This window comes from Canis lupus, chromosome 8 (genome assembly GCF_011100685.1).
Source record: "Canis lupus familiaris isolate Mischka breed German Shepherd chromosome 8, alternate assembly UU_Cfam_GSD_1.0, whole genome shotgun sequence".
NCBI classification, from domain to species: Eukaryota; Metazoa; Chordata; class Mammalia; order Carnivora; family Canidae; genus Canis; species Canis lupus.
The window spans coordinates 4,462,582-4,474,840 of NC_049229.1; the positions used below are offsets into that span (position 1 = coordinate 4,462,582).

At 57.5% G+C, this 12,259-nt stretch overlaps 1 protein-coding gene across 2 annotated transcripts; it reads left to right on the plus strand.

Annotated features, from left to right (window-relative positions):
* Positions 1-721: 721 nt before the first annotated feature.
* NFATC4 (nuclear factor of activated T cells 4) lies at positions 722-10,029 on the plus strand. 2 transcript variants are annotated; one of them, XM_038544338.1, is made up of 10 exons: positions 722-1,060; positions 2,115-3,210; positions 4,629-4,791; positions 5,386-5,585; positions 5,912-6,084; positions 6,565-6,705; positions 7,667-7,722; positions 7,995-8,121; positions 8,325-8,906; positions 9,653-10,029. In XM_038544338.1, exons 1-10 carry the CDS (start codon positions 961-963, stop codon positions 9,718-9,720), a joined length of 2,706 nt encoding a protein of 901 aa, XP_038400266.1. In that variant the 5' UTR covers positions 722-960; the 3' UTR covers positions 9,721-10,029. The 2 variants fall into 2 exon arrangements, with proteins under 2 accessions (XP_038400266.1, XP_038400267.1); XM_038544339.1 differs by having other exon boundaries at positions 946-1,060; positions 8,325-8,585.
* The last annotated feature ends 2,230 nt before the right edge of the window (positions 10,030-12,259 follow it).

Here is a 12,259-nt window from a genome sequence, read left to right on the forward strand (position 1 = left end):
CGGATCGAAGATTCATTCCAGACTACAGTTCTAGGGAGGAGGGAGCCGACTTCCCGTGGCGGCTAATTAATGGCCCCTCTGGGTGGCTGGGACCGGGGCAGCGGTAAAGCCCGGCCTGGATCACCGCCCAGTAAGGGGCTATGGACTTTGCACAGTGCCCCAAGACGCCTAAAAGGTCTTCACCTTTGAGGGTCGGGGAGAGACGGTGGCTGGAAGGGCTGACTCGGCAGGGCTTCCAGAAAGCCGACGCAGGGCGGCCTCAGGCGAGGGATGACCTTTTCCTTTTCCGAGCAGCCCGTAGCCACTCTGAGCCCCAGAGCCCGCTGGGCCTCCAGGCCTGGAGCGAAAGGGGAGGCGAGGTGTCCTTCCTGGAGAGCGGCTGGTTGCACAACTCTTTAGAACTTAAGAAAGGGTATCCCTGGGCTTCTCTACACGATGAGCCCCGGATGTGGCCGCTTTAAGGCGCTCGGACCCGGAGCCCCCGAACTTAGACCAAGTTGGGGGTGTGCGCGGTGGTAGTGCACCCTGCGGGGTGTGATTGTCGCGAGTGCGGGCCAATAAGCTTCAGTAAGGTCGCACCACGCTTGAGGGACCGTTTTCCAATTCAGTTTTGTTCTCTCTCTCTTTTTTCTAAGGGGAGGGACCGGAGCGAGGACAGGGGGAGGGAGGGTGGGGGAGGACGAGGGGCGCGTGGTTTTCTCATCTCATCCCTGGAGGAGGGGCTGGAGCATCCCGGGCAGCCAATCAGGGACAGGCTGGGGGGGGCGCTTTGAAGAAGTTTGGGGAAAAAAGTTTGGAAAAGTTTCTATAATAACGAGGGGGCGTCCGGAGGGAGGAGGCAGCGGCGGAGGAGGGGGCGTCTCAGAGAAGGGGAGGGAGGGAGCCACGGGTGAAGATACGGCAGCCTCCTGAGCTCCCCCCTCCCACCCAGACCGGGACCTGGGGGCTCTGGCCGGCTCCATGGGGGCAGCGAGCTGCGAGGATGAGGAGCTGGAATTTAAGCTGGTGTTCGGGGAGGAAAAGGAGACCCCCCCGCTGGGCGCGGGGGGGTCGGGGGAAGGTTAGTGCGGGGCTGGGAAGGGGGTCTCGGGGTCAGCGACGGAAGGGCCCGGGGACCCCGAGCCTGGGGATTTTAGGGCGGCGAGCCTGGGGTGGAGGATGAGGGACTGAGAGGCGGAGGGGAGTCGCGGGGCTCAGGGGTCTGAGGCGGTGGGGCTGGGGGCCGGGCACCACTTTCTCCTTTTTAGGTCGTGACTGGGGTGGGGGCGGGGGTGCCGTTGGCTGCGCGCCGCCTCTCGGCTGGGCCGTCTGTCACTGGGATGGGGCGCGGGCGGCCAGAGCGGCCGCGAGAGCCCCGGGCGCCGTCAGGGGCGGGGGGGGCAGAGCCTGCGGCTGGCGGATCGGGCCCGGGGCCGGCGGACCCGACGCCGCGGGCTGGGGGAGCTCTCGGGCCCCGCCACGGCGCCCCTCCCCCTCCCCCGCCGGCCGCAGGGAGAGGCAGCTGGCGGGGACTGAGCCGGGGGCGGCGGCCGCGGCTCTCACGGAATCCGCGCTGCCCGCGCCCCCCTCCCGGGGGCCGGGCCCGGCACGCCGCATCCCCTCCGCCGCACCCCTGCCGCCAGATGGGGGGAGCGAGGGAGGAGCCACCTCCCCTCGTCGCCGCAGCCCCGGCGCCCCCCCCCTTGGCCACCGTTGCGATGGCAACTGGGGCTCCTGCCAGCACCGTTTGGGGGTTTGGGAACCGCTGCTAATTGGGTTCATGTGTGAGTCGCCCCCAGCCCAGCCCAGCGCCTCCCTAAACACGCCTCCAGGCCCAGCTCCAGCCCCTCTCCAGCCGGCTCCCTCACCTTAAGACCCGCCCCGTCTGGTACCCCGGGTCCCAGGGCCAGGGGCTCAAGGCCTGGGACGTCTGGATCCCTGTACTCCTCGAGGTCCAACTTTGTTTTTGTCTTCGTGGCTCTGAAAGGCACCCAGGAACCCATGCTGAGGAGGGGGCGGCATAGAGGACTTGGAGGGCTGGTCACTCGAGGGGCCCAGACGTCTCACCTGCTTCTCTTTGTCCCCATCTCCCGTGGCATCCCTCTCTCTGTCCCCCTCCCTTCCCATTTTGACAGAACTGGACTCAGAGGACGCCCCGCCATGCTGCCGTCTGGCCCTGGGGGAGCCCCCTCCCTATGGCGCTGCCCCTATTGGCATTCCCCGGCCTCCACCCCCTCGGCCTGGCATGCATTCGCCACCACCCCGCCCGGCCCCCTCACCTGGCACTTGGGAGAGCCAGCCTGCCCGGTCAGTGAGGCTGGGGGGGCCGGGAGGGGCTTCCGGGGGGGCGGGGGGAGGCCGTGTTCTCGAATGCCCCAGCATCCGCATCACCTCCATCTCTCCCACGCCTGACCCGCCGGCCACGCTGGAGGACAACCCGGATGCCTGGGGAGACGGCTCCCCCAGGGATTACCCCCCGCCGGAAGGCTTTGGGGGCTACCGAGAGACAGGGAGCCAGGGCGGGGGCCCCTTCTTCAGCCCCAGCCCTGGCAGCAGCAGCCTGTCCTCGTGGAGCTTCTTCTCCGACGCTTCCGACGAGGCAGCCCTGTACGCAGCCTGCGACGAGGTGGAGTCCGAGCTGAACGAGGCAGCCTCCCGCTTTGGCCTGGGCTCGCCCTTGCCCTCGCCTCGGGCCTCCCCCAGGCCATGGACCCCCGACGACCCCTGGAACCTGTACGGTCCGAGCCCCGGAGGCCGGGGGCCGGAGGATAGCTGGCTGCTCCTCAGCGCTCCTGGGCCCACCCCGGCTTCCCCACGGCCCGCCTCTCCATGTGGCAAGCGCCGCTATTCCAGCTCCGGAACCCCGTCTTCAGCCTCCCCAGCTCTGTCCCGCCGCGGCAGCCTGGGGGAGGAGGGGCCCGAGCCACCTCCACCACCCCCATTGCCTCTGGCTCGGGACCCCGGCTCCCCCGGTCCTTTTGACTACGTGGGAGCCCCGCCTGCGGAGAGCATCCCGCAGAAGACCCGGCGGACTTCCAGCGAGCAGGCGGTGGCCCTGCCTCGGTCTGAGGAGCCTGCCCCGTGCAATGGGAAGCTGCAGTCAGGAGCTGAGGAGGCTGCGGCTCCTTCCGGGGGTCCTCGGAAGGAGGTGGCCGGCATGGACTACCTGGCAGTGCCTTCCCCACTGGCTTGGTCCAAGGCCCGGATTGGGGGACACAGCCCCATCTTCAGGTGAGGATTGTGCCTGGCACCACCTGTGTCTCCAGCCATCCCATTGAGGGAGCAGGAAAGTCAAGGGATGGGTTTCAAGAAAGGTCCTGGTTCTGTGCCCTTGGTATTTCAAAAGAGAATCTGAGACAGCTTGACTGCTGCCATTTTTCCGGTTTTGGGGAGAATTAAAAGACAATACAAGACAAAATCAAAGCCCCACCCCCTCCAGACAGAATTTGCAAAAGGACAATCACTCCCTGTGGACCAGTGAGGTAAAACCTCCCACGACCCAGAAGGATCACTTAGGTGAAGAAGGAGTGCCTCCAGTGTTTCCCCCACCCCCAGCTCTGTGTTGGCACTGGCTGGGCTTGAACTTGGCTGGATTTCAGCCTTATGCCGGGTGGCAGGAAGTCTCCCTTCTCTCACTTAATTTCTAGGGCCCGGACTTATTGATTAAAAGGATAGATGCTAATTTGAATAAAATAGCTGGCAAGTCAAAGGATTCAGATGAAAACAAGCAGTTCTTGCAGTTCTTGCACTCCTTTCACTCTCAAAGAACCCTGCCAGCTTCAATAATCCTAAATCTTGGGATGTCAGATGGAGCTGGCTCCATCCAGGAAAATTTCCTGGGGAGGAAAACCTGAATGCCTGTTCCCCTGGGTTCTTGTAGGGCAGGGTTTCACACCCCCAGCACTATTGATATTTTGAGCAAGATAATGATTGTATGGGGCTGTGGTGGTCACAGATGACTTAGCATCATCCCTGGCCTCTGACTACTAGACACTAGTGACACCCTTCCTCTAGCTGTGACTACCCAAAGTGTCTCCAGACATTGCCAGCCACCACCTGGAGGATGTCTTCAAGCTCAATGCAGGAAAATTGCCCATCTGTAACCCCCAAATTTCTGGAACTAACCTATCCAGGCCCAACTAGTAGAAAAGGTGCTGGAAACAATCTTGGCTTCAGTCAGTCACTGGCTTGCTTGGCCTGCTGGATTCTACTCCTTGAGCCTCAGTTTCTTTATTTAAAAAAAAAACAAAGGGATGAACCTCTGAGGACTTTTCTAGTTTGAAGTGGTATTTCTTTACTTGACTCTTCCTATCCAGGTCTGGGGATTAGGATTAGGATTAGGATTAGGTCTAGGTTCACTTCTGTATCCAGATGAATGAACCCTTGTCACCCCAAACCTTGTGCTCAGAGCTGGAAAAAAGGGATTCTCAGGCCTGGTGCCATCTTCCACGCCCTCATCTCAAGGGACCCTGAGAGGGCTGTGTCCTCTCTCCCGTTGCTTCTGGGTTTTTGGACTGTTTTATTTCTGCTGTGATTTCCTCTCTCCCACACCCACACCCCCTCCTCCCTCACATCGCAGGGAGCTGGGCGCAGTGCTTCTCTGACTGGAGTCTGGGGCTGCAGATGCTCAGTGCTCTTCTCCTATCCAGGACCTCTGCCTTACCCCCGCTGGACTGGCCTCTGCCCAGCCAGTATGAGCAGCTGGAGCTGAGGATTGAGGTGCAGCCTAGAGCCCACCACCGGGCCCACTATGAGACTGAGGGCAGCCGAGGAGCTGTCAAAGCTGCCCCTGGTGGTCACCCTGTAGTCAAGGTAAGGGGCAGGGGGCAGGCCCCATAGCCTTTCTCTTCTCCAGTCCCAGATCCCTGCAGATGGGCTCCAGCTGGGCTGACCCATGGCAGTGCCCTTTCCCACACTCCTCAGCAATGACCCTGCAGGCGGCCTGGGGGAGGGGCTGGAGTTATGGCAGGAAGGGTGCATTTCAAGGACCCGGATATACTTTCTACTCCTCTGTCCCTCCACCCCACCCCCATCACTCTTCCCATGGGACACCAGCCTTCTGTCTACTCTGGAAAATGGTGGCGTGCCAGATGTGGGGGCTGGGTTAGGCTGAGGCCAAAGTTCACTGGGAGTTAGGTTGTCTGTTGAGTTGGGCCAGTCTCTCTTGGAAGATTTTTCCCCTTTGCCCAGCCCAGTTTGGGCCTTATTCCAAGAATAACACTGTGAACTCCAGGCCACGTTTTCTCCACAGCTGGTGCCCAATCTCCACCCCCTACCCCCAATCCTTTTCAGGATATCCTTTATCTTTCACCATCCTCATCCCCTGGTAGACTGAAAACCCAGGGATGGATGGAGGATGAGACAGTGGGGATTTCAACTGGGTGGCCTCTCTCTTCCCTCTGCCAGCTCCTAGGCTACAGTGAGAAGCCACTGACCCTCCAGATGTTCATTGGCACTGCAGATGAAAGGAACCTGCGGCCTCATGCCTTCTATCAGGTGCACCGTATCACCGGCAAGATGGTGGCCACGGCTAGCTATGAAGCTGTTGTCAGTGGTACCAAAGTGTTGGAGATGACCTTGCTTCCTGAGAACAACATGGCAGCCAAGTAGGTCCCCACTTCATTTCCCCTCAGTGTTCAGGCTTTCGGGCCAACCCTCTCCATGAAGTCTAAGCTAGGACCACTCTTCCTCTTCCCAGAAGAGCTAGACCTCACCTCTAGGAGGAGGTTGCAGGCTTCTCACCATCTAGAAGAGGACTTTGGGGGCTAGGGAGCACCTTGGACAGACCACCTGTGATTAGAAAAATCACTCCCCTCAGGCTCCCAGAGGAAGTCATTCAGGGCTTTGGATGAAGGGTGGGGGCTTCCCTCTTGTGGAGGCATCACTCTTCTGGCTTCAGCTAGAGGGCTTGCCTTCCACTCTCTGCCTTCAGCATTGACTGTGCTGGAATCCTAAAGCTCCGGAATTCAGACATTGAGCTGCGGAAGGGGGAGACAGACATTGGGCGCAAGAACACACGTGTGCGGCTCGTCTTCCGGGTGCACGTGCCCCAAGGCAGCGGGAAGGTCGTCTCGGTGCAGACAGCATCAGTGCCCATTGAATGCTGTGAGCAAAGAGGCCCTGTGCCAGCTCTATGTCTCTTGCCACTCCTTCTCTGCCGGTCTGTCTGGCTTCCTATATCTTCTGCATCGTGTTCTGTGTCCTGTCTGTCCCATGGAGCCCTGAAAAGGACTCAGCACTTATTTCTGTTATGGAGGAGGTGGAGGCAGTGTTCTAATTTATCTCCTCTGCACACTCTGTCTCTGGGCTGGACTAGAGTGGCCTTGTCCTCCATCTGTCCCTGGGTGGCTCTGTGTACTTGTTTGGGTAACTCTGGCCTTAGGTGACCTTGTTCACCTCTCTCTGTCCAGGTTCCTTACCTGGTCTGTGTGACCCCAGGGACACTGTTGATTTCCTTGTGTGTCTGCTACTGGGGAGGATTCCTCCAGGGTCCTGTGGCAGTTACTCCAAGGGCGGAGGGGTTTGCAGAGGAGGCTGTCCTCTGGTACACAGCCCAGCCAGCTTCTTTCCTGCACTGCTCTGCAGCCCAGCGCTCAGCCCAGGAGCTGCCCCAGGTAGAGGCATACAGCCCCAGTGCCTGTTCTGTGAGAGGAGGAGAGGAACTAGTGCTCACTGGCTCCAACTTCTTGCCAGACTCCAAGGTGGTGTTCATTGAGAGGGGCCCTGGTGAGTACCCACGGGGTGAAAGATCTCTGGCACTGTCACTAAACTAGCAAGCTGAGCCTTACCTGTAACAGAGAACAGATAGATTGCCCTTCCCATTGTCCCGATTCCCATAGGGAGATGGGTATAGCAGCAATCTCAAATGCTCAAGAGAGGGGCGCCTGGCTGGTTCAGTCAGTAGAGCATGTGACTCTTAGTCTCGGAGTTGTGAGTTCCAGCCCCACATTGGGTGTAGAGATTACTTAAAAAAAAATAAATAAATAAAAATACTCAAGATGATGAACAAATGTAAGAAATCCACATTCGTTTTATTAAAGGGGAGTCAGCTTTGACATAATTTACTCCCATGTGGATGGGCTGTAAAGAGAAGGGAAGAGGGGACTTATACCCTCACCACTCCTGAAACCCTCCTGAGTTATGGCCCTGGTGGCACAGCCATGATTACAAAGCCTGTGAGGCGCCTCAGGTCAGCTGCAGGGCTGGAGAAGGGAAGACCGAGGGGTCCAGGTAAAACCACCAATCTCCCCTAACCTTGCCCATCAGGAGCCCCAGCCCCTACACTCAATATAGCACCCTGAGACTACACTGAAGCAGGTTCAGAGGTCCTGGATCTTGAGAATGGGGTCTTATCTCATTGCCTTCCTTCAAGCTAGGACCCTTTCCTACCCTTGAACTTCCTCCCAGCACTATCATGGGAGGGGATGTTTGGAGCTGGATGGGAGGGTTCAAGAGTTGTCTCCATCATGAACTCTCTCTGGTTCCTGGGCTGGCCTTGCCATGTCTCTTGGTTTCTGTTTGCTACCTCTTCCATCCAATTGAATAAACAAGCAGTGGGCTCCTCTGTGAGCCAGGCCCCGTAGGGGACTTTTGAGTCTGGCCTCTGCTCTAGCAGGAGGAGAAATGGCAGGGGGGCAGAGGGAAGGGGCTGGGAGCTGGGCTGGAGCTCTGTGTTCCTCCTGCACAGATGGAAAGCTGCAATGGGAGGAGGAGGCCACGGTGAACCGGTTGCAGAGCAATGAGGTACCAATGTCACTAGGGCACCCATCCTGGGTGGGTAGTGGGAGAAGTCAGGAAACTCCCAACTATGTCTCTTACCCATGGGAATGGAGTCCAGAAGCTACCTTTGCTGGAGGAGGTGGCCTGGCTACTGTAGAAGCAGGCTCATCTCTAGGGAATGAATTTGATGTTACGCAAATGAAAAAAAGTGAGGAGATGGAGTTTGGGTCCTTGGAAGGGCTGGGTTGAGCCTGGATCCCTGAGGGCTCCCTGACTCATCCTGTGCTCTTTCCCAGGTGACGCTGACCCTGACTGTCCCCGAGTACAGCAACAAGCGGGTATCCCGGCCGGTCCAGGTCTACTTTTATGTCTCCAATGGGCGGAGGAAGCGCAGTCCTACCCAGAGTTTCAAGTTCCTGCCTGGTACGCTCTAGGATGGCCCATGGTAGGGGTTTGGGAGGTGGGGGTGTGGGAAGCTGAGGCAGGGGCGAGAGACATGCAGTGCCCCATCATGAGGGGCCACAGGAGGACTGAAGCCTGGGGACAGAGACATGGTTGGAGGTTTTGTAGTGGGGAGACAGTTGGCCCTCTCACCAGCGTGTTCTCCTGATTTACCTTTTGCCTAGTGATCTTCAAGGAGGAGCCTTTACCGGACTCATCTCTCCGCAGCTTCCCTTCAGCACCTGGCCCCCCCTTTGGCACTGACATGGACTTCTCACCACCCAGGCCCCCTTACCCCTCCTATCCCCATGAAGACCCTGCTTATGAAACTCCTTACCTGTCAGAAGGCTTCAGCTATGGCACACCCCCTCTGTACCCCCAGACGGGGCCCCCACCGTCCTACAGACCTGGCTTGCGGATGTTCCCTGAGACCGGGGGTGCCACAGGTTGTGCCCGCCCACCTCCCGTTTCCTTCCTTCCCCGGCCCTTCCCTAGTGACCCCTATGGAGGACGGGGCTCCCCATTTCCCTTGGGGCTGCCATTCCCTCCTCCAGCCCCCTTTCGGCCTCCACTGCCTTCATCCCCACCGCTTGAAGGCCCATTCCCTCCCCAGAGTGGTGTTCACCCCCCACCTGCCGAGGGATACAATGAGGTAGGGCCAAGCTATGGCCCTGGGGAGGGGGCTCCGGAGCAGGAGAAATCCAGGGGTGGCTACGGCAGCGGCTTCCGAGACAATGTCCCTATCCAGGGTATCACGCTGGAGGAAGGTGGGTGTGCGACTGGGGGCTTCGAGTGTGAATGTGTGCAAGAGATTGCTCTGCATGTTTGCTGAGGGCTGGAGTTTGGCTTCCCAGAGATGGGGCATCCTCGGTCCCTCAGGGCCAGTCGGAGGGTCTCAGGAGGCAAGTGCTCGGTGCATGTGGCCACCTGAATCCAGTTAAACTCAGTTCCAAAGGGTGCATGGAAAACCTGCCCCAGCCCTTCTGCCTCTGCCCTCTGCCCCAGATCACAAAATCTCAGGGCTAGAAGCACTTTCCAGCTCATTTAGCATAGCTCCCTCAATTTGTGGATTTAGGCACTGAATTTCAGAGAGGGGCAGGGGCTTGCAGAGGTCCCAGTCAAGCATGCTTTCCCTTCCTCAGCTCTCCCTTGCACATAGTGACTGTGGTCAGGATTGGTGTTGAGGAGCCTTGTTATTTTGTGTCTCCTTCTTACTCCTGACTACACACACCTGCAGCCCTGCTGACAGCAACTGCCCTAACCTTGCAGGCCAAGCCAGCAGGAAAGGGCTGGGATGGGGGCCTGGGAACCCACATGGATGGAACTGAGCGAGATTTGATTGGGACCAGATATCAAGACACATTGGGGGAACTGAGGCCCAGTGGAAGAGAAGCCAGTGGAGGAGGACCCTAGAGGCATCCTAGACTGAGGCCTGCCTGGAATGGATTGGGGGTCTCTGGAAAAGGAGGGAACCAGTCCCTAGCCCAATTGTTCAACTGCCCCTCCTTTACAGTGAGTGAGATCATTGGCCGAGACCTGAGTGGCTTCCCTGCACCTCCTGGAGAAGAGCCTCCTGCCTGAAGCATCGCCTGGCAACCCCAGCTTCCCCCAGCCTTGCCCACTTTCCTTCATCCCGGGGTGGTGGTTCCAGAAGCTTGGGGCCAACGTGGCTCCCCTTTCTCCAGCTTTTGCTTCCTCTCCCCTTCCCCTAGCAGAGGTGTGGCCCTTGGGCCTGGTGCTGCCATGGAGGACTAGGATGGGAGTGGGGCCCGAGGCCAGGTGCAAGGACAGACTGAAACTGGAGTGAAGGCTGTGTCTAGTTGTGTACAGACCACGGTGCTGGGAGGCTGGGGACAACTTGATGGATAATAAACTGCTCACTGACTAGTGCTTCAGGCTCCAGAAGTTTTTGGAGAGAGAGAGATGGGGCAGCTTACTCTAGCCCTGGCTCAAGAAGGCTTAAAGATTGTATCCCAGAGAGTTTCTCAGTGGAGGGGTGCTGGGGAAGATTTGGAGGGACTCCAGAGACTCCCCAGCTGGGGTGAGGTTGGGGTCCAGGGCTGGAGGAGGCCTCTTCTCCACGTGGGTTCAGATTCCTTTAGGAGCTTTGGGATGGTGCCCAGGGACTTGTGTGTTTTCAAGTTCCTTTCTCTTGCTGCTGCTCAGATAATCCTGATTCAAGATCACGAAACACCAGTCTAGTCTCTCTCCCTCATTTGTAGAGGAGAAATCCCAGGCTCAGAGAGGGAAAGGGGTTACATAGTTAATCAACTAGCAGGGTGAACACCATACTCCTGGGCACCTTCAGATACCCTGACCCCTGGGGCTCAGGCCCCACCCAGGCCTATCTCCTTGGAGTAGGGTTGGGGGTGAGGGAGGGCTGGCATGGATCCATCTACACTGGATTCTCCCACCTCTGGGGGCTGTGAAGACCTGAAAAGAACTGTGCTTCAGGGGTAGACTGGAAACTGAGCAGCTCTCCAGCAGCTTTGGCTACCACTTGCCCTGGCTCAGGGCATTGTATGATCTCCTGGCCTCTCTTGCAGGTACACCCACATGTTACCACTGACAGGCCAGGGTTGGAAACCTGGTTTACCCCAACTGACAGGCTATGGGATCAGCTAGTGGGTTGGGGAGACTCAGACCTTGTCTGCCCTGCTCCCCTGGAGCCTGGCATGAAGTAAGGATGGAGTACCACCAGGCTAAGTTGGTGAGACCTGGTTGCAGGGGGCCATACTCAAAAGATATTCAGAGAATTAGTACTTGAGAGACTTGCCTCACCTAAGGCTGAGGGGACCTCTCTATGCCCAGTGGGTCCAGTCCGGCCTGGCAAGTACCTATATTTTCAGAGGCAGGTGTGACAGACACTGGATTGAAGGACCAGAAAACCAGGGTGATACCTTCTCCCCACCCCCTTCCATCTGGTTGCTGCTCAAGATGCCTGGCTGGTGCATTCAGTCTCTTTTTTTTTTTTAATTTTTTATTTATTTATGATAGTCACAGAGAGAGAGAGAGAGAGAGAGAGAGAGAGGCAGAGACATAGGCAGAGGGAGAAGCAGGCTCCATGCACTGGGAGCCCGATGTGGGATTCGATCCCGGGTCTCCAGGATCGCGCCCTGGGCCAAAGGCAGGCGCCAAACCGCTGCGCCACCCAGGGATCCCATGGATAAGTATTTCTTTAAAAAAAAAACTTTTTAAAATTAATTAATTAATTAATTAATTTAGAGAGTATGAGCAGCAGGAAAGGCAGAGGGAGAGGGAAGAGAGAGAATCTCAAGCAGACTCCCACTAAACGTGGAACATGACACAAGGCTCAGTCTCATGACCCTGAGATCATGACCTGAGCCAAAATCAAAAGGTGGTTGCTCAACTGACTGAGCCACCCAGGCGCCCCAGTAAATATTTCTTGTACAGATAGTATGTCAGGTCTTGTTGTTGTGGAGGGGGGGTGCAGTAAATAATTTTTTTTTTTTAGACAATAGTTCTCTCTCTCTCTCTCTTTTTTAAAAGATTTATTTATTTATTTATGATAGACATAGAGAGAGAGAGAGAGGCAGAGACACAGGAGGAAGGAGAAGCAGGCTCCATGCCAGGAGCCCGACACGGGACTCGATCCCCGGACTCCAGGATCGCGCCCTGGGCCAAAGGCAGGCGCTAAACCGCTGAGCCACCCAGGGATCCCCTATATGGGGTATAGAAGGAGCAGAGATCAGGGACATGTCATCTAGCTGTGGGGTTAGAGGAAATTAATTCCAGGGTGACAGGATCGGGACGGGCAGGTTAGACAGAGCTACCAGAATGGGCCAAATCCTGGAGGAGAGAGGCAAACAAGGAAGGCTAAGGAATTGAAGGCTTGACATTTTGGAGGAGCAAGAGAGGTTCTGTTTGGTGGGGATGGGATATAGACTAAGTTCTGACAGCTGGAGACTAAAGGATTGGAGAAGTAAGCAGGGCTGGATTCTGAGGGAACTTGTATCCATGCCAGGGAATTTAGAGTTATCCAAGGATGGTGGGAGCTTTCCCACTAGATGGTAGGCCTGAAGCTGGGCGTGATACAGTGGATCCTGCCTTGAAAGTCTTCCTGGGTTGAGCGGATGTCTGCTTCCCTGTGGGGCTTGTT